Source organism: Gracilinanus agilis, chromosome 6 (genome assembly GCF_016433145.1).
Source record: "Gracilinanus agilis isolate LMUSP501 chromosome 6, AgileGrace, whole genome shotgun sequence".
Taxonomy (NCBI): domain Eukaryota; kingdom Metazoa; phylum Chordata; class Mammalia; order Didelphimorphia; family Didelphidae; genus Gracilinanus; species Gracilinanus agilis.
Window position 1 is genome coordinate 294,664,733 of NC_058135.1, and position 27,819 is coordinate 294,692,551.

Genomic DNA, 27,819 nt, shown 5'->3' on the forward strand with positions numbered 1-27,819 from the left:
GCATCGGCCTTCCGTGGGGCAGAGGCTGGGTGAGGGGCCGTCTGCGGGGGGGAAAGCGGGGCGTCTGCCAAGGGGAGCAGCCAGAAAGCAAGGCTGCACCCCAGCAGAGGCCTCGGGGAGGGGGAGGGGACGCCTCGGCAGCTGCGCCTCCCTTTATCTTGGAGATAATCGCGAGCAGAAATAGAAACCTGAAAAAGAACAGTTTTGTGAGCGAGGCGGCAGGCGGCGGCTGGGGACGAGAGGGCTGTGGGGGGCCTCGAAGTCACTCCCGCTGACGCAGGCGCCCCCTCCTCAGGGAGCCAGGATGGCCCCGTGTGGCCATCTCAGAGCCAAAGCCGGCAGGGCAGGGTGGCCAGTGTAGACGCGGCCAGTGTAGACACGGCCTCTGTCTCTCCCTGAGGACCGGGGTGGGGGAGGTCACAGCAGCTCGGCCCCCTTTGCATCCCCAGCAGCAGTCACCAAGGGGGGGCCACAAGGCTTCCTCCCCCCTCACTGTCTACACTTTATCGAGGACCATCTTCCATCCGTGCCTGGGAAGCAACACCAAGAATGACAGCTTTGGCGCCGTGAAGAGCTGCCGTCTGGAAGCTCCGGGTGCAAATCCTGCTCTAAGTCACTAGAGCTGGGCGGCTTTGAGCAAACACAGTGACCTCACGGTGCCCGAGGCCACGTCCCACGAGTCACAGCACAGGGAAACGGGGGAGGAGTGACGGCCTTGACATCGGAAGGTCTGGGTTCAAATCTTACCTCACATACCTCTTACTAGGGTGACCTTGGACGAGTCATTTCCCTCCCAGCTGCACACCCCCCCCTTCCCCAGAGTCCATCCGGCCACACTTGAAATGAAGACAATGAAAGAAGACAAGGGCTGACCTTTGACCCTGTCGCCCCGGTGAAGGTGGATCTCTCCGTCCACTTGAGGCTGGTATGGCTTCACGACGACAAACAGTCTCCCGGGCACCGCGCTGTACAGCTTGCGCTTGGGACCCGGATAGTCAAAGGCCGAGACGGCATCCTTGCTGGCCCCAGGAATGAAGCCGCCGGAGCTGGGGAGAGAAGAAGACACAGAGGGTCACGAGGGAGCACTGGCCACGGGGAGCCAGCCGGCAGCCAGGTCTTTCCGAAGGGTCAAACCTGCCCCACTGGAAGACTTTTAATAATATGGAAATATGTTGGGCATGACAGCACACGTATAACCACGGCAAAGGGCTTGTCTTCTCAAGGAGTGGGGAGAGGAGGGAGAGACAGAGACAGAGAGACAGAGACAGAAAGAGAGAGACAGAGAGAGACAGAGAGAGACAGAGAGACGGAGAGAAAGAGAGAGACAGAGAGACAGAGAGAGAGACAGAGACAGAGAAAGCGACAGATAAAGAGAGAGAAAGAGACAAAGAGAGACAGATAAAGAGACAGAGACAGAGACACAAAGAGAAAGAGGATGCGGAATTCTAATTTAAAAAAATATTAAGAGGCAGTTGGGTAGTTTGGTGGATAAAGATCCAGACCTGAACTTGGGAGGTCCTGGGTTCAAATCTGAATTCTGGTACTTCCTTGCTGTACCAATTGCCCAGTCCTTAGTACTCTTCTGCCTTGGAAGCAATTCCTTGTATTGATTCTAAGGCAGAAAGTCAGAGTCAAAAAAGATGGTAAAAATTGTTTTCCCATCTTTGAAAATAAAATAAAAAGAATGAAGATTTTCAAATAAAGGAAATGCGACATTGAATTAAACAGTCATTGATGAAATGTCTGCTCTTCGCAGGGCCTGGGCTAGGTACTGGGGTTACACGGAGAAACAACGCAGCCGGCCCCCAAGGAGTTCGTCCGAAAGGGTATTTCTCCCTCTCATTTTCAATCCCTCCCTTTCCTTGCTCCAAGAGCCTGGCCCACTCCGCTATGCACTGGCGCCTTGGCGTGGTCCTCCCTCTGTGTCCCCCCAAGAGAGCCACTTTTTCACTGGGATTTAAGACAGTGACAATGAGATTTCCATAGTATTAAATTGTGACTGAAATGAGAGAAAGTGCTTCTTGAAACGTCTCCTTCCCTTAACCACCCTGTAATTTTCTCATCTCTGTTGGTGAAAAGGGCCTAATACTCCAGTTTTAAGAAGGAAAAATTGGCTGCGTCCAGCTATTTTCTTATCAGAGATAATCAGCAGCTGTCAGCATGAATCAATTCCTCACTGGATTTAGATGGCAAATATACTACTGGCTGGTGGATCCAATAAAAAATTTCTGGGTTAGTCAGAAAACAACTGATAAACACAGGCAGCCAATCAACTAACACTAAGCGCCTACTATGTGCCAGGCACTGTGTTAGTTCCTGCTCTCAAGGAGCTCACAATCAGAGGGACAGGTAGGTAACAAGCAAGCAAAATAGACTAACAAGCTATAACCCAGAAGGAAGAGAAAAATAATTGGCTGGGGCCAAGAGGAAAAAGAAACCTTTGTCCATGAAAGGGGCAATGGGGGACAGAAGTGAAAGCCCCGTACTGGGGTCCAGGATCCCTGGCTTCTGAATGCAGAGGACAAGACAGAGATTGTAAAAGTGTTGAGGGAAAAAGCCAATTCCTCTTTGTCTTTATATACTCAGCATTCAGGGCCTTTGCACACAGTAGGGGCTTAAGAAATGCTTGCTGATTTGTTAAAATCATGAACTCCTAGGGCAGATGGGTAGCTCAGTGGAGTGAGAGTCAGGCCTAGAGACAGGAGGTCCTAGGTTCAAACCTGGCCTCAGCCATTTCCCAGCTGTGTGACCCTGGGCAAGTCACTTGAACCCCATTGCCCACCCTTACCACTCTTCCACCTATGAGACAATACACCAAAGTACAAGGGTTTAAAAAAAAATCATGAACTCCTCTTGGTATCAGCTTCTTCATCTGTTAAAGGATAGCATTTAATTAAATCTCTAAGTCTCCTCCCAGCTGGCATCTTCCATGAATCATAGGCTGGCAGAGAGCTGGAGAGGGACTCTGGAACTTCGGTAGCCGGAGCCTCCTCATTTGTCAGGTGATGAAAACAAGGCCTGGAGAGTTTTGGTGACTTGGCCAAAGTCATCCGAATACTGTAATGGTGGGGCACCAGGGATGTTAACTATTATTATTAAATGTAACTAAATGGTTTGTGGGTACACACTGGGTTGAAGGAGAGACAGAACCAACCAGGACAGGGAGACCAGGGTTTACTGCCAAGCTGTTAACTGACACAGGAAGGGCAGTTGGCCCAACAGTCACTCAGCCCACCTAGGCCAGGGCCTATGGAACCAGCAGGCAACAGGTAAAAGTTTACAACAGTTTAACTGAGGGAAACAATAATAAAGGATGGGAATAAGGGATTCTATACTTACAACCTAAGGGCAAACCACAGGGGCAGGGAAGGACTTGACTACACTATTCTATTGACCTAAGCCAGGCAGGGCCCAAAGGAAGCAGTCCTGAAGTCACAGGGAAGCTCCTCCAAACCTGGTTCCAGCCAGCTCAGCTAAAGGGCCTGAGGATGGCTTTCAATTGGGGTCTCACAGTAAATCCAAGGATGGTCACTGGATGCCAAGAGCCAACTCCACCAGGTGATCCAAAGTACCCAGGTAGGGAGAGTGTGTTTGCAATGCTGTCCACCAGATCCCAAACCACTTCCCCACTTGGTGCAGCTCTGCAGGTCTGTTGTCCAAAGCCTCCACCTCTCTGTTTCCCGGGGAATCTGGATGCAGTTTTTCCCTAACTCTGAGATCTCCCAGGGTTAGCATGTCCCCAACACTAATGGAGTCTCTCTCAGAGCACAAGCCCTACTTCCTGCTCCTCCATTCCATCTTGGAATCCTCCAGCCCTTCCTGCTAGGTCCAACACTAATAATAATTAATCTTCCTCACAACAATACTAAGTAGCAGAATCATCTCTGATTCCAAATGGAACGCCGTTTCCAGAAGGCAACGTATTGTGGATTGTGATCCACACCAGAAGCGACTGTTTCTCAGCATCATTATTAGAAAGAGGCTTGTTTTCCACGACCTAAACAAATTCTAGCCCTTCTCCACGGAGAATCGGCACATACTTGTCATGACTTAAGAGTGACCTGGTGAATAAAGAGAGCCTTTGCTTGGGGAATAAAATGGATTGGTGAGAATCAGAGCCATCTGACACCCCTAGAGACCACCCCAAATCCAGGGTGCTTGAGGAGAGGGTGGGGAAGCTTCTTTAAGGCAAGCCTTCCATACAGAGGAGTCCATTAAGCAGAAAGGAAAGAGCTTATCCGCTGCCAAAGCAAACCACAGGGAGAAGGACCAGCTAACCATGACAGCGGGAGGACAGCAGAGTAGCTAGGAAACAGCGGCACCTATTAGTCCCTGGAAACAGAAAGAAAAAGAAGAGACCAGAAGGCTAATGGTATAAGCACAAAAGCACTAATGACAGGAGAGAGGCCACACTGTGCATCCGACAGCCACTGCGACCTCAGGAAAAATGAGAAGAGGATGAGGGAGGTGAGAGGCACCTTCTACGCTGCCCTGGGTAGAACGCAGCCGGAGATCTGGGCTCTCTTCTTGTTCTTACATTTGGGGAATGGTGGTGATGGTAAACGAGAGGAGGAAAAGTAGGAAGGGGGAGCAGAAAACAGAGCGTGAAGGACAGCTTGGGACTGGGCACAGAGGGTTGTTGGGCCTGTATACCAGAAGGCATTCATTCAGACTTGGCTTCTGAAAGCCACTGATCATCCTCAGGCCATCACCTGACTTCTCCGAGACTCTGTTTCTTCCTCTGTAAAATGCAGGTGACAACACATACAGTAAAACCTCCTCCCAGGCTGCTGGGGAATTGAATGGGATCCTGTATGTGCTGGGGAGGGGGAGGCTGGGAGCTAACCTCTAAAGGATTCCCCTCCTCCTTTCCCACTCATAGATGTAGTCAAAGACAGCAAGGAAGAGATAATGAGGTGCTAACTGAACTTGACAGATGCTGGGCTCTCCTTTTACCAAGTGTGAACCAGATTCTCCATTCAATCGGAGGGGGCAAAGCCCTTGTTTAGAGGTAACTGGCTGCACCCGTTGGGACTCATCAGGCTGAGGGCCCAGTTAGTTCTGGCCAGGAAGAGTTTTGTGGCTTGTGGTCCTGCACCTATCCAGAGGGCAGGGTGAGGGTGGGCGAGAAGGGAACTCTCTATCCTCTCTCCCTCCAGCCAGGAAGCCCAGTAGGAAGCTCCCCCAGGAGGAAGCCCCTTCCCCAGCAAGCCAGAAGTGAGGCAGTTGAGTTGGAGGGGCACCAGAGGAAAGAGACACTCAGTGAGTGTCTGGACTGAGGCGGGCGCTGTCCTAGGTGCTGAGGCGATGAAGCCCAAAATGAAAGACTCCCCCCACCATGGGCTCACATTCTAACAAAAGGTAAACACAGAGAGCCTGGGAAAGGTCCCATCAGCAGTGCAAAGATCCGTCTCCTTAACGCAGGCGTGACGTCAAAGAGTAAGATTTGAACCAGGACTTGCCTTAAACGGGCCGCTCGGATAGATGAGGATTAGAGGCCGAGCTAGGCTTGAAGGTTGGGAAAGGGGTCCCACCTGCTCTGCTTGAGGCTAGAGGCCAGAACTGTATGCATTAACTGTGGAAGGGACTTTATGGGTCACCTAGTGAGCCCATTTTACCCAGAAAGAACCTGAGGCTTAGATAAGGCAAGTGACACAGACGTGGACCCAACAAGATCTGTCCAAAAGCTGTCGCTGCCACCTCAGGAGGTGACTAGTTCCTCACAGGAAGACTCGAAGACAAACAAGAAAAGCGCTTCTCAGGTGTTCTGCAAAAGAGAATTTTTGGCACAAAACAAAACACTCAAAACTTAAAGGGAAAAAAAACCCAAAACCCTTACCTGCTGTCTTTGAACCAATACCGAGTACTGGTTTCAAAGCAGAAGAGTAGCAAAGGCTAGGCAATTGGGGTCAAGTGACTTGCCCAGGGTCACACAGCTAGGAAGTACCTGAGGCCAAATTTGAACCCAGGACCTCCCATCTCTAGACATGGTTCTCAATCCACTGAGCCACCTAAACTGTCCCCAGCTAAATACTTATTGATTGACTATTCAAGAGCTGAATTCCATGCTGCCTAAGGTCCTCCCACCTTCTAATCTGGCTTCATAGCCTAGAATCTTCCATATTTTACTTATGAATGATCAAGACCTGGCCTGGGTGTTTAGATAACAGCAATTACTTATTCAGGCTGTCTTCCTTCAGTAAAGAGGGCTGCCTCATTATGCTCCAACTCTGTCCCAAGACCCATGGGGAAGCGCTTGCTTTGATTCTCCCCAAACCTTCCCATCCTGGGGCAAGTAGAACCAGCTTTACAATGAAGAAACCCTCTTGGCACTAAGGCTGCCTCACTTTCTCGCAGCTTTGAAATAAATGGAAAAGTCTCCAAGGAAAACAAATCCCAGCCTATAAGACACCAACAGCTGAGAGAGTCAAGCAAGTGGTCATTTCAGGAAGGGGAAAAGAGGCAACTTTCTTCTTCAGTGGAGGTGACGTTGTTTCCCTGATTTATAGATTAACTGAATCAAATGGGTAGATCCTTCACCCACACCTATCTTCAGTCAACAAATACTGACTGATCAACCACAATGGGCTAACATAGTGCCTGGGAAGAAACACTGACCTCCTCATGAAAGGTATCCATTGACCCATTTGATAGGTACAAGAAATGCAGTTCAAGTAAAAAATATCCATTAAAGAAAGCATTTATTATGGGATAGGTACCTGTGAGCCAAAGATAGTTCTTGTCCTTAAGAAACTTACATTCTATTAAGAAGGAAAAATTCCCTAGATTGATAGGTAGATAGGTAGGTAGGTAGGTAGGTAGGTAGGTAGGTAGGTAGGTAGATAGGTAGATAGATAGGTAGATAGATAGATAGATAGATAGATAGATAGATAGATAGATAGATGGATGGATGGATGGATGGATGGATGGATGGATGGATACAGCACAAAGGAAACAAAAGACAGAGAACACTGATAGGAAGGGTCAATGAAGGCTACATAAGAAAGTGTGAGGAGTGGCTAGGTGGCTCAGTGAATAGATAGACTGGCTTGGAGATGGCAGCTCCTAAGTTCCTACTGGTCTCAGATATTTCCTACCTGGGTGACCAAGGGCAAGTCACTTAACACCAATTGTCTAGCCTTTACCTCTCTTGTGCTTTGGAACTAATATGTAGGATCAATTCTAAGACAGAACGTAAGGTTTGTGTTTTTAGTGTGAGTTATGATTTGAGGAGGGGAAAGGAACTGCACCCCACGCAGGAGAAGCATGTTATAGAAAACATGGAGGGGGAGGAACAAAGTACTGAGTTTGGAGGACAATGGAGGGATGCAGACTAGGTTGCACAGTGGATAGAGCCCTGGGTATGCAGTCAGGAAAACTCTTCTTGCCAAGTTCAAATCTGGCCTCCAACACTTAATAACTGTGACCTTGGGCAAGTCACTTAACCTTGTTTGCTCATCTGTAAAGAGCTGGAGAAGGAAATGGCAAACCATCCCAGTGTCTTTGCCAAGAAAATCCCAAACGAGGTCAAGAAGAATGGACTCGAATGAAAGGACTGAGCAGCAAATTGACTTGGCCCATCCAACCATGTCTCTAGGGACTCTGACCACAGGCCTTTGCCAGTACATTTATTATATTCCTTTTCAGAATTCCAAGTGCACCACATGAAAAATGCTAATTATTTTATGGAAGAAAAGCAGTCTTTCTAAGAACGTGTTCTGATGTCCTTCCAAGTGATTGCCTCGTGCTCCCAGGATCACAGGAAGCTCGTTGGCTACAAAGAATGCGTCACGTGGACGTGTGGCATTCTCCTCCTCCCCTTCATCACATGAAGAGCTCCTAAAACCCTGTTGAATCACACTGAAATCTAGGCATGAGAAGAAAACACCCCAAAGAAGGCCAAGTTCCCATAGGATGAGTGGACGAAAGGCTCTGGTAAAACCAGTCCCTTCTCTCTTGATGAAGCAGTCTGGTTGAAGTGAGAGCCAGGCAGGAGACAGAGCATCCATGGAGAGATCTGGCCAACTTGTTACTGCCGAAGGGTGACCTATGCCGTGTCTTTGCATAGGCTGGTCCCTATGCCTGGCCTGCCTTCTCTCCTCATCTCCACCTCGTGGCATCGCTCCAGACAATCCCTTCGATAATTAGCTCAGGCACTGTCTCCTAAAGGGAGCTTTTCCTAGTGGTCCTGGGTATCAATACCCTCTCCCTCCTTGGATTATTTGTACTTACTTATGTGACTCTAATATTTCTGCCCACCCAGGGGAGGGTTTCCTTTTTGGCCTTGTATCCCGAGTTCTCAACCCAGAGCCTTAGCCAAAATGGACATTTAATAATTATGTATATTGAATGCGCTGTTCCTTATTTTCATTATAGTTGGAATAATCGAGGTGGGGGACACTGCTAGATGTCTCAGAGAGACAGGCCTAAAGGTGGGAGGTCCTGGATTCAAATCTGACCTCAGACACTTCCTAGCTATGTGACCCTGGACAAGTCATTTAACTACCATTGCCTAACCCTTACCACTCTTTTGCCTTGGAACCAATATTGGTTCTAAGAAGGAAGATGAGGATTTAAAAAAAATAAATATGAAATAATCAGGGGAGGGGGAAGCTGGGTGGCTCAGTGGATAGTCAGTCAGCCCTAGAGACGGGAGGTCCTCAGTTCAAATCTGGCCTCAGACACTTCCCAGCTGGGTGACCCTGGGCAAGTCACTTAACCCCCATTGACTAGCCTTGACTGTTCTTCTGCCTTGGAACCAAAACCTAGTATCGATTTTAAGACAGAATGTTTAAAATAAACAAATAAATATGAAATAATCAGGAAGCCGGACACAGCGAGGCCTGTTCCTGCAGGGGCCACGGTGGTTCCGGCCCTAGGGCTCCGAGGGACTGGGGAGGACGTGCTCCAGCCCTGCTCGGCCGGTGCTTGGGAGGATAGTGTCGGGGAGTGGAATCTGGGTCTTCCACTTCACATTCAACACGCGTATTTCTTGGGTCAATGAACAAATGGCTGAGACAGGCAGCTCGGCATTGTCAACCATGACCAGAGCTCCCCTTGCTTGTAGGAAAGAAAGCCTGAGTTGTAGAAAATCACAGACGAGATCGTATCTAAAATCTCCATTTCTAGAGGGTGCGACCTCAGGGCCCTGGGCCCTGGGGAGCAGAACCCCGCCGTTTCTTCCTTTTCCAAGCTCTGCTTTTAGGAGAAAAGAGGCCAAAGCGTGAAACACTTTCTAGAGCTGGAATATGAGGGGTTTGGGAGCAGAGTTCCTTGGGCCCCTTCCCTTTCCGTAGCCAGGAGCATCCTGGGTCACCAAATCCAGCCAGAGGCTTCCTTCTGATGGTGGTTTGTGTTCTGGATTTTTAACCCTGGGCATGGCAGGAACTGGCTGAATAGCCACTGATGTGTATGAGGCACATCATGGACCTTCAGTGAATGGGAAACCAAACTTTCCCCTCAGCTTTTAGGGATTCTGGTTACATGGAGTCATGTTGGACTTCCTCCTGAAAACTATTGTTTTTGAGGCTGTGACTACAATTCCCTTAGCTTGGAGACTGTATCATCTTCTCTTCAACTGTTCCAGAACCCAGGAGCGCATAGTCAGAAAAATAGGGTGTTTGGAGCACGGTCAGAAGAGAATCTCTAATTGGGACTGTAATAATAAATATCCATAATTTATAAAGCACTTCAAGGTTAACCAAGCACTCTACATATATTACCACATTTGAGTCTCACAACAGCCATAGAAAGAAGGCCTATTATTATTCCCATTTTGTAGATGAGGAGACTGAGGCTGAAAAAGTTTAAATGACTTGCCCAGGGTCAAACAGCTAATAAGTCTCTAAGCCTGGACTGGAACACAAGTCTTTCTGGCTCCAGGTCCAACAATCTATCCACTGGGACATGAAATTCCCTAAAAGAGCTAAATGCTAGCTATTATTACTTGGAGGTGTGTTAGTGGAAATTTGGGTTTCTTTGGGGTTCATCAAGTCTTAATATTCAGGTCCCTGATATAAACTTCCTGTGGACGTTTAGGGGACTTGAGAATTACATTTCCCATGATTCCTCTTACATAATCCAGGTGGGCAGGAAGTGTGATGACGTATACAGAGGTATAAAGTCTCAGAACTTGATTGGGATGCTCTCTTTCCTGAGGAACAAGCCAGGTGGGCAGAGATAATGGCGGGGCATTTGAGTTAGATCTTAGCAGGCACGTGGCCTTCTTAATTACCAATATGGCTTTAAATAAGCTATTAAATATTTTGAATATATCCATCTATATCAATATTATTTGTAACAGTTGGAAGCAAAAAAAATTGGTAACAGTAATAACCGCAACAATAATAACTTGTGTTTATAGATTTGCAATGTGCTTTATGGACATTATCTCCTAAAATGGTTCTTCCCACAACCTTTTGAGGTGAGGACTGAATAAATTATTATTTCTGCCACAAAGAAACTGAGGCAGAGCAAAGGCAAATGTCCCTAGAGTCACACATATAAATACTAGTTGCATGACTTATACAGTGGGCTAATGTGGTTGGGATTTCACTAGGGCAGGCTGGAAGATCTCAAACCACCCAGACCTAATGAAATATTCACTTGTTCCCTGAAGGAGGAGGAAGGCGCCCTGAGGCGAGCCAGCTAGACTGGAAACTTCAGGTTTGTGGGAAGCCCTATTTCTATCCTGGATTTCTCACCCATTCATGATTTGATTTTCAGCGGTGCTCTTGCAGAAACCAGGCTCTTTTGTGCCCTTCTCTGAATCTTCCCCCACACCCTTTCTCAGCAGATGCCTTCAATTCCTACTTCCCTGAGAAAATGGGGGCTGTTCAGGGAGCTCCCTCACTGTCCCTACTCTGTGCCACTGCCCACCCCCTACATTTACAGCCACAGCTTTTAGCCTGACTCCAGGCTCTAAGGAAGAGGCAGTCTTTGTCCTTAACAAACCCCTGTTTATGCTTTCAAAATCCACCTTTTACCACTTTGTCCTCAAAGTGTCTCTTTCTCTTCCCTTCAGTCATTCTCTCTCCCCCTCCTCTCTCGTTGTCAGCCTCCTTCCCTTTCCCTTCTTTCTTCCTTCTTCCTGTCTCACTTTCTCTCCCTTCCCCCTCTGCCCCCTTCTTCAACTCCCCCTCCTCAACTTTCTCTCTCCACTCCTCATTTTATCCTTCCTAAAACATGTTTAAGCCACAGGGTCATAGATTTAACATGGGAAGGAACCCTGGGGATTCTTTAGTCTACCATCACCCATCATTTTTCAGATGAGGAATCACAGACTTGGGGATGATGTGATTTTCCCAATTGGAACCTGGGTCTCCCCTATCCTATGGTATGGGGGGTGGGGCTTCAACTGACCCTGATCTCACCCTCAAGCTGTGGTTCTATCTCTCCCCACATTCATTGCAAAACTCTGAAGAGCTGTCTGTACTCACTACCTCTCCTCTTCACTAGATCCACTATTCGCAGAACTCTGCAGTCGGGCTTCTGACCCCACCATGCCACAAATAATTGTCTCCAAGGTTACCAATAAACTCAAATGGCCTTCTTCACCTCTCCACTGCTTCTGATAGATATTGCCAACCATTCCCTTCTCCTCTCCTCCCCTGGATGTGTTCCTTGTACCTCTCTGATCAATCCTTCTCAATATCCTTTGCTGGGTTATCCTAATCCATCTCTAAGTAATTAAAAAATTAGGTCCCTCAGAGCTCTGTCAAGGCTCCTCCTCTTCTTTTCTTTCTCTATTCTCTCCACCCCTAATCATATCAATTCCAGAGGACTTAATCATTTCTATAAAGATCATCTATCCATCCTTCCACCTATATGTACACATGCACACCCAAAAGCACTGGAGATTCAAAAACACCCTAGATCGGTCCCTCATTATCCCCTTCTGCCAAGATTATGATGATAGGTTCCTAAATGATCTCCCTACTTTCAGGATCTCCTCTCTCCAATTCATCTACTGTACAGCTGCCAAAACAATCATCTAAAGTTATTTGTCTGAGGGTGTCACTTCCCTCTTCAAAATCTTTCTGTAGCTCCCAGTTGCCTCCAGATAGAAGAAAAACCCCTCATCCTGCTATTTATAAGGCTCTATTCCAGTGATTCCCAAAGTGGGTGCCATTGCCCCCTGGTGGGTGCTGCAGCAATCCGGGGGGAGCAGTGATGGCTACAGGTGCATTTATCTTTCCTATTAATTGCTATTAAAATTTTTAAAAAATTAATTTCCAGAGGGCTAAGTAATATTTTTTTCTGGAAAGGGGGCGCTAGGCCAGAAAAGTTTGGGAACCACTGCTCTATACTCTGCTGCCAGCTTTCATTTTGGGGGTATCCTGCCTGGACCACTCATGGTTCCTTGTCTTGACTAGCCATCTCCCATCTCTTTGCTTTCACACAAATGACCTTCTTGCCTCATTCCTGCCTCTCAGCTTCCTCCCTGAGCCACACATTCTCCAGATCTCCAAACTCCTCCATTAGCACCATCTCCTTCCCTCATTACCGTGTGTCTATGTATCTGTATGTCTGTTGTCTCTCTTTTGTCTACCCTGCTAACTCCAGTTGGGCAGGGATTGTTTCATTTGGCTCTCTTTTGCTCTCTGTATTTCTAGTGCCCAGCACAGTGCCTTTGTAAAAATCAGATTAAGTCCACACTGCCCATCTTTAGATTTAATCACCAAAGGTGAGAGCACCTCCAATTCTGGGAGGTCCGTAACCCACATGTGCTAAAGTGAGTGATGAATCAATCAACTGACTGCCCCCTATGTGGTCCTATGAGAAGTGTCTATTGTGATTAGACATGCAAACTAGGGAGGGAGGCACAGGAAGTGATGCATAAGTGGCCCCTTTAAAAGGAGAGAGTTGAGTCAGTCTTCTAGCTTTCCTGGTTCGTGGAGGAGTGCTGGCTGGAACGCTGAGACCTTGGTGAGATGGCTTCCAATATCTTCTTTAGAAGTCCACATGGTGAGTTCAAAGACTGAATCTTCCTGAACTTCTCTTAAGGAACTTCCTTTTAATAGACTCTGTGATTGCTTCTTCACCTCCAGGCCTCTGGCCCTCTGACTCTCAGCTGAGGGTTAATTAGATCTACCTGGATTAATTAGAGGATCGTAGTACTTTACCTACTGTCTTAGATTCTTATTCCTTATTTCTTCTCTCTCTTCTCAATTGTAAATAAACTTTCATAAAGTCAATTTTGACTTGAGATTATTCTTAATTGAGGACCGATAATAGTTCAATCCTCTGGTGACCATCTTTTAATATATTCAGCCAAAACCCCCTTTTCCCCCTGACACCTTAGAGGGCAGGTAAATATTTTGGGAACTGAAATCCCCAATTGTACCTAAATGATTGCTCTCCTGATGTCTCACTGAAGAGACCACAACTTTGGTGCACTGGGAGAAGGCTGAATGATAGAATGCTTGGCATGTCGTAGGGACTTAAGTGCTTGGTGGTCTACTGATTGAGCAGGAAACATAATGAACCAGGAGGCATGCCCCGAATCCCAGAGTCAGAAAGGACCTCTGAGGACATCCAGTCTGGTCTAGGCCAGAGCAGATCTCTACTGCAGGGCTACTGATGAGAGCTCGCTGGCCATGCCCTAAAGACGTTCAGGACGCCAAGCACGGACTCCAATCTCTCAGTCCAGTGACTGGGCACTCCGTCTTCTGGAGCCATTTAGGATAAGATGGCATCATCTCCACGCTAAGGGGATTATACTCCCAGCAGCAAAAATAATACTTTTCAGCAGGAAGTCTCATATGAGTGCATTTAACCAGAATGTGGTCATGTTGAGGAGGAGAATGTGGTTTCCTGGTGAACTGAAGGTTCCTGGTGTCCTGTACACATAGTAGGCCCTTCATGAACGTCTGTAGAATTCCCTTGGATTCTGTCCTGTGTCCTGGTAGGGTCATGGAAACCCAAGCCAAATGGAAGCAGCTGGCCGGCTTCACTGGCAGAGCTGGTCACGTCCTAGAGTGGCTATTTAATCTGAAAACCACTTTTCGGGTCCTCGATGCTCACCCCCCACAGGGGTGAACTCATGGATTCTAAAGACCTTTCTGGATGCCGAGACCAGAATAAGGACAATTCTAAGAGTCACCAGGACTCCCTTAGGGCCGTCTGGGAGGGCGACCCCACCCTGCCTCCAAGCACCACCAGGAGCCTGCTCTGGTTTATTTTTCTTTCACGCTCCTTCCTGAGATGCCGTCCCTGCATTTTGTATCCGTCACCTTCTGGCTTCCCAGGTTCATTGGGGGAAAGCAGACGTGTTCTGACACAAGTTTCAGGGAGATTTCACTCGGAGGCTTGCAAAAAATCATGGGAAATTGGGGTCCTTTTCCCAAAGCAATCATGAACATAGGAAAAGTAATGAAGTCGTTTCAGACGTGTGTCCTGGGAGGCGCTCAGTCATAGAGGCTCTGGGAGCTTTGTACAAGGCACTAAACGTGCCGTGATCCCATGAATTGCCCTCAGTCCGCCATGTTCTTAGCGTGTAGATGGTACAGAACAGGGAGAAAAGGCCAGCGACGGGTAGGAGGAGAGCTTCCTGCCCCAAGCGGGCTTGATCTCACAGGGCAGAGTCTGCCTTAACTATTGGTCTCCCCCAGGGAGGCGGCAAGGCAGAAATGGGGAACAGCAAGAGCTCAGAGAATGCCATTTGCTGATGACCCAGAGGGTAATGGAATTCTGCAGGGTAGAAGCACGTCGCCAGTGAGGATCGGTGTGCAAGGAAAAAGCGTTTAATAGGGCACCTCTCGGAAAGTCGGTGGCGCAGGGGCTCGGCCACAGAACTAACGCTTGGACATGCGCGGCCACGTTCCATAAAACGCATCCTTTGGGAGATGTAGGCCTGGGAAGGGGCGATGGAGCAGGAACTCCAGCAAGATGGAAGCGTTGGGGAAATGCATGAAGAGGACACAGCAAGTGGGACTCATCGACTTAGCTTGGAGGAGTTGGAGAAGGGGGCGATGGGAGTTGTCGCTAAACACGTGCAGGCCTGTCCCAGGGAAGAAGCCCCAGAAGGAGGCACCAGGAGCAGTTTGGGGGTTGTACAAGGCCTCGGACATAGGCTTGGTACAAAGAAAAACTAACTCTGTTCTTCTCCAGGCTGCAGGCATGACTTTCTGGGCTTTCTCTGCAGACGCTCCTCATCCTAGAAGTTCATTTTGCCTCTGGATTTCTCACACTGGAAGAGCCCTCTGCGCCTTCAGCCTCTCCCTCTGAGAATCTGTGTCAGCCGTGCCATCATTCCTCTCCAGGCTGCCATGCTGCGGCTCCAGACTTCCTCTCCCACGTCCCCACACCGGGGCGTCATTTCTCCTCTGCCCTCCCATCCCCAGCCCTGCTTTTTCAGCTTCCCTCCATGGGCTGTCTCTCCCCTCATTAAAATCTGAGCTTTCTGAAGGCAGGGACTATCTGGCTTTGTATTTCCAGCACTTAGGAGAGCACCTGGCAGGCAGAAGGTGCTTAATAAATGCCTTTTTGAGCATCAGAATGACAATTTACAATGACAACTGCGGCTGTTTGGAAGTAGCAAGTTTCTCTTCATTTGGGGCACTGACCCACTTTTTGCACGCCCTTCCAGGATGGAGTAGACGGGACTCTTGTTCAGGTCTGGGTTGGACCAGATGGTCACTGAGGACCTTCAACTTAGAAATTCTGATTCTATGACACGAAGGAAACCCACAGGATAAAAGGTGTCGACTGGTTACCGCGGGCATCGGAGAAGGGAGGATCTATAGCCAGCAAGGCCTGGACAGGTCCGTTCACGGACTTCACACCAATTCTCAGGCCAGTGGCCAAGGCATACGGTGCTATTCTCTCATATTCAGGCCATGTTGATCTTTTAGCCTTCTGTGCGTTGCCTTGTGACATCTTCCGGTGCTGAGAAATAACTCTGCAGGGTCCTTCATTCTGCGGCTGGCCAGTCTAGACATACACCATGCTGATTCCAAGACCGTTCCTCTTCTGTCATCTTTTTTAAACCCTTACTTCTTGTCTTACAACTGACACTGACCCTAGAATGGCTAGGCAACTGGAGTTAAATGACTCGTTCAGGGTCACACATATAGGAAGTATCTGAGGCTAGATTTTAACCCAGTTGAATCTGATTCCACAAGTCTGGAATTCTATCCCTATTTTGTTTTGTTTTTTAATACGTATTTTCTCTCTGAGAATCAATACTGTGTAATGGTTTGTATGTATCATATGTATATATGTGGATAAATGTAAATTCTGTGAATACTTTGATATAATTGAGTTGCAAACACTCAAATAACATTATAAAACAACAGGTTCCAAGGCAGAAGAGAGGTCAGGGCTAGGTAAGGGAGTGTTAAGTGACTCGCCCAAGATCATATAACTAAGAAGTGTCTGAGGTCAGATTTGAACCCAGGACCTCCCATGTCTAGGTCTAGTTTTTAATCCACTGAGCTACCTCACTGTCCCCTGGTGGCCTTTCCTATTTGAAATGCACTTCCTTTCTTGTTGTAGCTTAAAATAGTGAGATTTTTAAAAATGTCCACATCACTAACAACTCACATAAACCTTTCAGTCAACTAAAATTGCTGGTCTTTGTCAGAGGAACCAGATTAACCAAGCCGTCCTTGTTCTGTTTTGGCTAAGTCGATTTTTGGACGCCAAATGGAACGTTACCCCGGTAGATTTCATCCTGTCAGATTTGACCCATCAGCTTAGCTTTGGGGATTTGGATCCATCATTCGACACATTAACTCTGGTTCCCAACTTTGTACCACCTGCCAATGTGACAAGCATACATTCATCGAAGTCACTGAAGAAAATATCGACTAGCACGAGGGAAAAACGCAGGGCGACTCCACTCAAGACATCCCTCGTGAACAAGGACTCACAACTTTCTCCTCTTTTGGTTCAGTTACCTAACCGGTTCATTATTCACTGAAATACTGATATTCTCTGGCCCATCCCTAGACCTGCCAGATCTGGGAGTCTACTAGCAGCCCTGTCAAAGACGGTGAGAAGGCCATGCCGTGACCTGCTCTTGGGGAAGCCAGGCTGGTCCTCGGCGGTCATCGCTTCCATTTCTAAAGGCTCTCTTTCATTTCATGGCACAGAACTCTGCCAGGAGTCAGTGTCAAGCTTCAGTCTAGAGACTCTTTTTCCTTTTTCAAAAATACGTCTAACATTGGTAGCACAAAGCTGTGAAAACAAAGGCCTGAAGTGAGAAATGGGGAAATGGACAATCTAAGAAGACCTTTAGGAACTGATGAAAAGAGTAGTAGTAGGTGTTGTAAGCCATAAAGAAACAGCATAATCTGTAAATCCCATCAGGTCCAGCTGTAGTTTACAAAATCACTGTAGCTGATGGTTGCAACCTCTCTCTGTGACTCTTCTCACTAATAAAAGTTTTTGCCGTATAATAAATCACTTCAATTGAAAAGAAAAGGGTGACTATGTGGAAGGCCAATAGGAGAAACAGATATTTTATCTGGACCCCATCAAAAGGTCAACACAGTCTGGCAGAGCCGTGTGTTAATCCTTCCGGTCCATAAAGTAGAACAAGACAGGATGGGCTATCTAAGATAAAAATCTGAGATTCCTCTTTTGACTCCTTTTATGATCCATACCTTTTCTTATTAGAAAGCAGTATATTGGAAAGCTTTAAGTTCTTAGCAAACCAGCACTCAAGAGGTTAACATTCTCTCCCTTGGTCAGAAATGCAGCTGCCTGGACTCAAAAGTTGTTTCAGACAACCAATGCCAAAAACTCAGGGGCTTCCTGCCCTAGCAAAATATTCCTAGACTTAGCTTACTGATAATGAGGCGGCTACATTCCAACCTTGTATTTTACCTTCACCTTGAAGTTACTGTATTGTCTAAGTTGTAATGGCAAATTCTGCACAGCTGTGAAACTTTCTTTGTGCTTTTGGGTGAAAGGGAGCTTTAATTTCATATATAATAAACTTGAGATTCCATTGTACCTCGGAGCAACTATGAGCTAATAGCCGTTGTTTCCGATCTGATTCGTTCTTTACCTCCGGCATCCACCCTAGGCCACTCAAGAAAATTCCTGGAATATAGAGCTGGATCTCTATAAGTAGGGCAGTGTGGAGCACGGGCCAGTATCACAAGGAAGAATAACCTGAATGACTCCAGAAAGTGGATCACAGCCACGGCAAACCAGGATTCCAGAGGGCTAAAGAAGAAACCCACCAGCCACTCAAGCAAGAAGTGATGGATTTAAGGAGCAGCTGGGTAGCTCAGTGGATGGAGAATCAGGCCTAGAGATGGGAGGTCCAAGGTTCAAATCTGGCCTCAGACACTTCCCAGCTGTGTGACCCTGGGCAAGTCACTTGACCCCCATGGCCCACCCTTACTACTCTTCCACCTATAAGCCAATACACAGAAGTTAAGGGTTTAAAAAAAAAAGAAAAGAAAAGAAGTGATGGATTTAGAATGAGAGCGAGAAATACCCTTCTGGACTTGGTCAATTGGAGAATGAGTTTTCCTGGACTAAGTATATTTGTTATGAGCATTTACTTTTATTGTTTGGGCGGAGGTGTGGCAGGAAGAAAGAGGGAGAGAAAGCTAAGCTTGTTTCTTGGAACAATAATCAATTAAATTAAAAATAGAGTTTTTCCACTCTCCATGGTCTCCATCCCTCAGCAGAAAATCAAGAGAGAACCACAGTAATGATGGATTGGAGACAAAAGAGATCTCTGTCTGAGCAATGAGATTCCAGGCAAGACGTGATTCTGGAGCTCAAGAATGTTCATGAAGGCCACCAAGTACCTAAGGAACTGGATGGAGGAAAGCCTATGAGCAAGGACAGAAAGATGGAGCAGCGCTAGAAGAAAAGGAAAAGCAGAAATGGAGCCATTTCACCCCAAGCTTCTGGTCTCTGGAATATTCTGGGTCAAGAGCGAGCCAGGCTCTCCAGTTTAGAACCAAGAACGCTCACTCTGCGCAGACATAAGAAGGGGCCTTTAAATGGCGGCTTCCTCCTCAAAAGAGCAGGATTCACAGAGGGAGGCATTACAACACGCTCCTACGGAGGTCCTTCTGCAAATCTTGTTTTAGTGGAAGACCAAAAGTTCACAGCCATCCTCTCAGATGCAGAAAATGCAGGTCTGTCTGTCTATCTACACCCGTGCACGTTGGCCCTTAGTGGCCATCCATCCAAGAGTAAAAGAAACCAAACCGAACGAGCTCCATCACTGACCGCTGCGTCCATGCTGACAGAGCACTTCCTGGAGAGATTCTTGTCTGCTCCTCGACAGCCCTGTGAGACAGGTGGCCGATGACAGCACCCTTACTTCTGTCTTACGATGGGGAAACTGAGGTTCTGAAAGCGCCCTGGCCACAGCCACAGTGCCAGAATGGGTCAGGACCCGAGCCAAGCCCAGGGCTCCTTGGCCGGCCCTCCCCCTGCAGCCTTTGCGCACCTGGAGAATGCAGGGACATCAGCAGAGAACCTGAGCCTGAGGGGGACCTTCCATGCCCAGAACAGGCTGAGACAAAAAGACAGCCGGGCAGCGGCCGGCCAGGGAAACAGAGGGAGAGTTTTCCCTGGAGGCTGGCAGGGTGGGTCAGAAGCAAGAAGGAGCCTGAATCCAAACCGACCTGAATGTTATAAAAAGATGGTCCCCCTCCCTGCAGGGGGGATACATTCCAGGCTAATCAGCACAGAGACCCTGAGTGCAAAAGGCAGCAGCACCCCGAGGGATACCGCAGGAGGCCCAGCAGGACTCAGACCCGGCACTCAGGACGGGCAGGGCCAGCGGTCCTTGGGACAGTGGCAGGGTGGAAGCCCTGGGGAGGCCACATGGGCTCACTGGAATGCTGGGCGTGCAGGCCCCGGAGGTCAGCAGGAGTCCAGGCCGGTTAGGCAACTCCAAGCAGCACACACATGGGTAGGAAAGCTCAGGACCAGGGAGGGGGCTGGCATCCTGGCCCATGAGAAGAGCCAGCCAAGGCGCTGGCAAGTTGAGGATCCTGCCCTTATCCGGAAGCCGAATCTTTCTTGGCCAGGTCTCCTCACAGACCTTCTGCCCAAAACAGAAACAGCCGCAGAAGAGCTGTGTTCGAGCCTTTAAAGTCTGCAACTATTGGCCTCCTGGGGCTCTGAGGGCCCAAAGGGACCCATGGCAGCAGGGAAGGTGGCTGGGAGAGCAGTAAGCAGCAGTTAGCCTTGTCATCGGGAGGCCATGCTGTCCAGTGCATGGAGTCAGAAGACGTGTGTTCAAATCCCAGCCTTGCCACTGATGACCTACGTAATTTTGTGGACGTTATTCTTCTCAGTTTCCTCATTTGCAAAAATAAGAGCTAAAATTGAGAAAATCTAAGGTCCCGTCTTTCTCCAGCCTGATGAGGCTTGGATCCTGTAGTCATTTAGGGAATTTATAACATCACATGGGCTGGTTTTGAAGCGCTGGGTTAGAATCCTGCCATGGCCATTCACTGGCTGTGGACTTCTATTTCAATAATTTTGTCCTTCTGAGTCTTGTTTCTTCTTTACACCAGAGCGTCCAACCTCTGTCACCCCTGGGCTGCTGTGGGGATCGGTGAGATGATGCCTTAGTGAGCCTTAAAACAGCACCGAAATGCCAGCTGGCAACATCGAGCCCAGAAATGGACTCCAGAAAAGCTGGCTTGAATGTGCTCTTGTAGACTGATGCCAATGATCCCTCCTGGGAAAGCTGCCACAGACCTAACGAAACAGCCCCGCATGGCAAGCAGAGAGCGCTTTGGGCCTTGGCATCTGGCGGAAGGGGGAGAGCCAGACCTCAGCTGTCCACCTGGAGAGCAGCAGCTGCCACACGCAATGGGAAAGAGAAGCTGCCGATCGATGCCCAAGAAGCCACGGAGCAGAGCATGAGAGATGGCAAGCAGGGAAGCCGGCGATGGCTGTCCCAGGAAGGAGCCCGCCTTTGCTTGCACAGATAATGAACCTCTCTCTAGGCTTCTTCTTTGCAAAGTCTCCGGATGGAGGAAAGCTGGGTAAACGGTAAGCTAGGGCAGGGCCATGTCCAGCTTTGAACCTAGACCTCCTCATTCTAAATTCAAAGCTTCTTCCACTATCCCAGGATCTTGCCACTCGTGCATCACCATAAAGGCACAGAGAAACACAGCTATGGCACGCACACCCACCCAAACAGACCCTCGCAAGGATAACAAAAACTTTCCACACCTAGAAAATATCAGGAGGAAAGAAAATACACGGGAGGAGCTGCCGAAAGCAGAGGTTGAAGTCAGTCAGTCCCTACAGAGTCAATGAACGTGATTCCTTGTCAAGGCCATTCCCAGATCAGAACATGCAGGAAGTCCTCCTGGACTGGGGTTCGAATGATCCTCCATGAAAGTCCTCCTGTGAAGCTTCAGTGTGTTGGAGCAGGAGGCCCAAATCCTCTAAGGCCTTGGGGAAATGGAAGGGAGATTTAGGGGCCCAAATCCTCTAAGGCCTTGGGGAAATGGAAGGGAGATTTGGGGGCCCAAATCCTCTAAGGCCTTGGGGAAATGGAAGGGAGATTTGGGGGCCAGGAGATACACGAATGATGCAGCGGGTCATTTCTCATGGAAAACTAAAACGTTCTCTGGTGACTTACTGCATCTTGAGGGGTGAGCTTAGGAGCTGGAAAATCACCCCCTTCTTTGCTTCACCCCATTCAGACCTGGCATTAAGCCTCCTTCTCTACAGAAGGGCCTGTGGCTTTAGCTTTTCTCTGAGGGAGCAGAAAAATGAACAACAGTAACTGTTGTGGGTTAGAACGCCAGGACACCTCGAAACAGGGAATGCCACAGATGAGATGAATATCTCTCGTCAAGGCTGATAAGGCCTTAGAACATGGAACATGAGGACTGGGAGGGCCTTTGAAAATGGAGCGTCGGGGTTGAGAAGGGCCCAAGAAGAGACAACATTGGGGCTCCCTTGCAGTCCACCTCCCGAAGTCACTTTGTATTTGCTTCTTTTTAAACCCTTCCCTTCCATCTTAGAATCAGTACTGTGTTTTGGTTCCAAGGCAGAAGAGCAAGAAGGGCCGGGCAATGAGGGTTAAGGGACTTGCCCAGGGTCACCCAGCGAGGAAGTGTCTGAGGCCGGATTAGAACCCAGGACTCCCATCTCTGGGCCTGGCTCTCTATCCACTGAGCCACCTCGCTTCCTCCTTGTGCTTTCTTTTTCTCTATTTTTATTTACTTATCTGGGTTTTTATAGACATATATATATGTGTGTGTGTGTATATATATCTATATCTATATTTATATATGTGTATAAATATCTATATCTATATCTATATGCTTTTTAAAAAATAGAATGGAACCTCCTTGTGGGCAGGGGTGATTTACGTTTTGCCTTTGTATCCCCAGGACCTAGAGCAAATCCTGATAGGTGCCACATACTTGATACACGTGGACCGAATTGAACTGGGCCAGTTATTACCACGTCAACCATGGAACTAGGAAGTGGTGCCTGAGTGCCTTCTCTGTGGGAGGAGAAAAGGAGTAAAAAGGACAAGCAGACCCCGACCCATCGCCCTGCTGCCCGGGAGGGTGGGGGCGGGGGGGGGGCTGCTGCATTTGGCTCCTGGACCTTCGGGGTCGAATCCACCAGAAATAAGACCACCAGGAGAAACAGGGGACGAAACCCTGGAGGAACGTCGGTGTCTCACACATGGGTACACAACACAGGGCTTGGCCTGGCCGTGCTCTAAGAATGACCAGAGAGAATGGAAGGGAGCCTCCAGCTAGCGTCACCATCGTGCCCCAATGCTGAGTTCGAATCTAATCTCACAAAAAACGCTCAGTGCTCTGCAGCATGCAGGGATAACACAGTGACCCGGGCTGGCAACAGCAGCTCCAGACGTCATTCTCTGGGGGGCGGCTTGGCCCATAACCAAAGGGGAATATATTCCAAAGGAGAATCCCTGCCCCCCACCACCACCAACCACACACACAGCAGGAGGACCCCCTCCCTTTGAGGTCCTGCGTCCAGCCAACACACCTTTCTCCTAACTCACTCGCTCCCTCCATGCTGCTTTCTTTTGTCCACTTTTAACTCGTTGGTGACACCAAACCCATCTTAGACTCTTCCCAGGATGGGGCTGGGGGTGATTCCCATTCCTTGATCAGCCTCATTGGTGGTCATTAAACCTGGGCTCTCCAGAGAGGGTCACCCAGCGCCCTGCCTAAGCAGCTCTCCCCTGGGGGAAGGAATTGTACATGTAGGCAGCCCGCTTCTTTGAGACGCCTCTCCAGGGTTCTTTGCTCCCCACTCTGAGGCTGAAGAAGCTGTGCAGCAGCCGGGGAAGGAGAGTGAGGGGCAGGAGCCAACAATGAAAGGTCGCCTCCTAATAGCCTTGGGAGAGGTGCCGTCATGACCCCCATTCCACAGATCAGAAGACCGAGGCTCCACAGCAGGAGAGTCACGTCTTCCTCACTCCCACCCCGTGCGTGTCTCCAGGCTGGGAGCAGACGGGCTGGAGTTAGCCTCATCTTTTCCCAGCGTACGGCCGCACGTCATCTCACAGCCTTGAACTATTCCCTGCTTACACAAATTGCTTTCTTGTATGAGGTGAGCCAATGGCGCCCTTGGGAGGCCAAAGAAGAGAGCTTTGGAGACGCCAGTCGTGCTCTTGGAAAGAAGAAAGTGGGGGCAGCTGGGTAGCTCAGTGGATGGAGAGCCAGGCCTAGAGACAGGAGGTCCTAGGTTCAAATCCAGTCTCAGACACTTCCCAGCTGTGTGACCCTGGGCAAGTCACTTGACCCCCATGGCCTACCCTTCCCACTCTTCCACCTAGGAGCCAATACACAGAAATTAAGGGCCTAAATAAACAAACAAATAAATACATAAATAAAAAGAAAGGAGAAAGTTATCTTTGAAAAGTCCTTATCTCTGTGGAAAGGAGAGAAGGGGAGAACCGGCCCTAGACACTGACTAACCTCGCCACAGAGACAGCCATCTGGAAGGTTTGTGATCAGGAGGGGACTCGGGGTTCATCAAGGCCATACCAGGAGAGAGGAAAGACTCGAGCTGGTCCGGATGATAGGAAGAAAATTCTGGTACTTCTGCCCTTCCTCTACCATGGGCTATCCTGACCCTGAGGGGGACACGTGTGTGTGTGTGTGTGTGTGTGTGTGTGTGTGTGTGAGAGAGAGAGAGAGAGAGAGAGAGAGAGAGAGAGAGAGAGAGAGAGAGAGAGAAGGCAGAGAATCGCGGAGGTCCAAGGGAGCCAAACTGCTTTTAGCCACAACTCCCAGAATTGCCTGCTGCCTACACTACCATTAATGCCAGTTATCCACTTTTATAAGGTGCCACCAAGCTTTCAGAGAGCTCAATAGCCACAATCTCACCCAGTGAGGTTAAGCGGGTCATAACCAGCCAGGGCAGGAGTGCTGGTGGCGAAGAGGGCACAGCCACCCTGGGACGTCTCTAATCACTGAAGGACAACTCCAGGGCGCTTCAGGCAATACAGAACTGTCTGGTCATCCCCAAGCTGAGGCCTCCGCCAGGTGACATGATGACTTGTGCCAGTCTCACCCGCAGCCCCCTGGGGGGAGCGAGCCTCGGATTTGTTCTTCTCTCATTTGCTTCACCGTCCCTTTTCGCTTCTTTGAAACCTAATAGTGCCTCACACTGGCCAAGGACTTCCCTCCCTGTGCCACGCTGTGGGTGGTCGCTGGCACCAATCCTCGTGCTCTTTTACAGATGAGGAAAGAGAGGCCTGGGGAGGCCGGAGTGACTTTCCCTGGGGGGGGTCCCATAGAAAAGAAGCTGCAGTCAGGATTTGACTCTAAGGCCACTGTTCTTTCTAGCAATACTACTACTACTAGTGAGGAAGAGGAGGAGAGGGATGATGATGAAGCTGTAGTAAACGGCTCTCGAAGCTCTATTCAGCGCCCGACCCCCGTTACTTTAGCCGACCGTCACTTTGTCGGCAGAGTTACGATCGCCTTTACACGCTCCCAGTCAGCCTCAGAGGGGCCACAGAGCCAGGAAGCCCTGGAAGCATCGGAGCCCCAGGCCCTCACTGCCACCACACTGACCTCAGTCGTTCTACTTCCAAGTGGGCAGATTTGCTCCCCGTGTGGGGCACCCACTAGCTCTCCGTGATCACAGCTGCCAAATGCCGGCCCCAACTACCTCGACACGAAGTCTCTGAGGGGCACACGGAGCTCTGGGGCACCCCTGAGAGGCCCCCAAAAAGGGGGATGGAAGGAAGAAAGTGGCCGAGAAAGATTAGAAAGCATGAAAGAACGAGAGGAAGGGCTGAGAGAGGTCAGACATAGCCTGGCACCAGCCACGGGTGTCTCAGGGACGACTGGGGCACCCTGCAGGCAGGAAAGAAGGAGAGACGAGCCTGCCCACCCCTTCTAGCCTTCCCTTTGGACTCCTGCTCTCTGCTATGGCTGCATGGCATTTGTGGCCTGTGTATGTGTGGAAGGCCGGGGCCCCGGGGCAGAGACGTGTCTGCCAAGGAAGGACTCCAGGGCCGGTAGTGCCCCCGGGGTTCAACTCAGCTCACTCGGCCCCACTCCCCCAGGACTTTGCTGTGACACTAAAACAGTGAAAGTTCCCAGCCGGGGCTCTGCTCCCGACTTTTCAGCACTAAATTGGGCCCCCCCAGACTCGCTTTATAGCGAGCAGCATCCTCGATAGGGTGGCCTCATCGCTGCTGGGAAGCTCCCCTCCTGGCTTCCTTCAAGATTCCGCCGAGATCTTACCTTCAGCGGGAGGCCTCCCTCCCACCCGGCCCGGAACACATCATGGGGACGCCTCATCATCTCCAGGCCATCTCCTGGGGGGGGGGCAGCCAAGAGGGCCGAGAGGAAGAAAGCGGAGGTTTGGCCCCCAAGGGCAACAGTCAGAAGAGACGAAGAGACAGGAAACAGGGGTAGAGAGATCCTTCCACCTGCATGAGGGCCAGGCGGGGCTGTCATTAAAGTGGGGAATGAGGGTCGGCAGGGGGGAGCCACCATCCCCAGCAGCTGCAGGTAACAGAAGGGAGGAACGCACGCCTTCTGCCTTGTCCCTTGACTGAGGTAAACTGAGTCACTGTGTCACCCAAAAGCTTGCCTTGAGCCTCTGAAGCCTCCAAAGTCTTGGCACTCGCTTCCAAGGGGGGCAGCTGGCTGAGCTGGCATCTAGGCTTCTCACTTGGTCCCTGGGCAACCTTCTCACTTAACATTTCCTCCTCTGTAAGATCAGGTAAGTGGAGGGCTGCCAAGTGGCACAGCAGAGAGAGGCACTTCCTAACTGTGTGGCCCTGGGCAAGTCACTTCACTCCCACTGCCCAGCCCTTACTGCTCTTCTGTCTTGGAACCAATGCACAGTATTGATTCTAAGGCAGAAAGGAGGGGTTTTAAAATAACAGGAAAACAGAGGGGTTTGCTGAGAGAAGAGGTAACGGAGACCTTTACTCTAGCAAAACCACATACGCTTGGGGGGCATCACAGGACCAGGAACGTGTCTGGCTTTTCCCCAGATTGAGAACTTCCTGCCTGTTCTTGATCTGGACTGGGGCTCGCTCCAAGCCTTCAGTGTCTACGGGAGGGGCTAAGCTCAGACCATAACAGCTACTTCCTCTCTGTCCTTCAGTGAGGAAAGGTCAGTCCTGCCTCATGAGGAAGGGCCCGTGCTTCCAGGGCAATCCTTGGACCCTTAAGGCCCACCCTGGCCCTGTCTCCCCCACCGAGATGTGAGCTATTTGAGGACAGGGGCTGCTGAATTGGCCAGAATTGATCTTTCCAGTGCTTAGTATTATTGCAGACAAGGCGCTACCCATCTATCATCTTCTCTCTCTCTCTCTCTCTCTCTCTCTCTCTCTCTCTCCTACCCACACAGGCACTCATAAAACAGGTAATGAGAACAGGAAAATGACTGCCTTGTTCTCCCTCGATCTGCTGCCCTGGCACAAAGCTAAAAGAAAAGAGATAATTGTCCAAAATCTCTCCCAATGCCCCTGAGGCTCTGTTTCTTCCTCAGCACTCTTCAGCTGAGGCTTTGCCAAGACACAGGATACTCTCCCTTTAGCATCTTATTAAAATTTTGTCTCCAGGAGAGTGGAAATGCCCCCCTTTGGAATTGGCACTATATTAGAAACTAAGGACCCGCAGGGAGTCTCGCTGCCTTTGGGACTCCTGCCACTGAGGTCTACGTTGTTCTTAGCCCACTGGGAATTCTTGCATCCACCTTGAGCTAAGAATGAACTCTGCATTTCCCTGGGGTCTCCCGTGGCTCCCTAGCTCTAGGCAGATGAACTGGCCCGGCCAATGGGGAAGGAGACGTAGTGGTTTTGCCTTCAATTTTGTTCTGGGACAAAAGAGCCTTTATGGCATCCTGGACCAAGTAAAGTAAGGCCTTTCCTTCCCTTTCCTCCAGTGGAGCTCCTCTGCCTACAGAATTCAGAGCTGCAGGGTTTCCCTTTGGCAGTGCCAGGCTTGGAGCTGGGGGCACAGCTTTGCAATGGCGGGCTTGATATCTGATGCAGGCATTTTGGTTGGACACCAAATACACGCACATGTGGATGCACACAGACAAGGCAACACGGCCCCAAGACAACCAAACACCAGCACAAAAGACAGCCTCCTCCTTCTCTGAAGCCACCCCACTCCCTGGGGCTCAGGGCAACGAGCCCGACACTCCACTGGCCCGAAGAAAGTATCCAAAGGGGGGAGAGGTGGTAGGAAGGGAGGCCAGATCCCCAAGACTGAAGTTCAGAGAATGCAGGACTAAAAGAAAACTTCAATTTTGGCTAGCTCAGCTGCTCCCTTTTAGAGAAGAGCCTCAGAAAGACAAATGACTTCTCTAAGATCATACAGCTAGGATTGAAAATCAGATCTT

At 49.4% G+C, this 27,819-nt stretch overlaps 1 protein-coding gene across 1 annotated transcript in view; it reads right to left on the minus strand.

The window, feature by feature from the left end:
* Positions 1–27,819, minus strand: part of SHANK2 (SH3 and multiple ankyrin repeat domains 2) — a 516,281-nt gene that overhangs the window by 352,274 nt on the left and 136,188 nt on the right. Inside the window, exons 5-6 of the mRNA XM_044682064.1 lie at positions 23,706–23,714; positions 874–1,046 (exon numbers count right to left, since the gene is read on the minus strand). Coding sequence (XP_044537999.1) covers positions 874–1,046; positions 23,706–23,714 — 182 coding nt within the window. The remainder of the gene's footprint in view (positions 1–873; positions 1,047–23,705; positions 23,715–27,819) is intronic.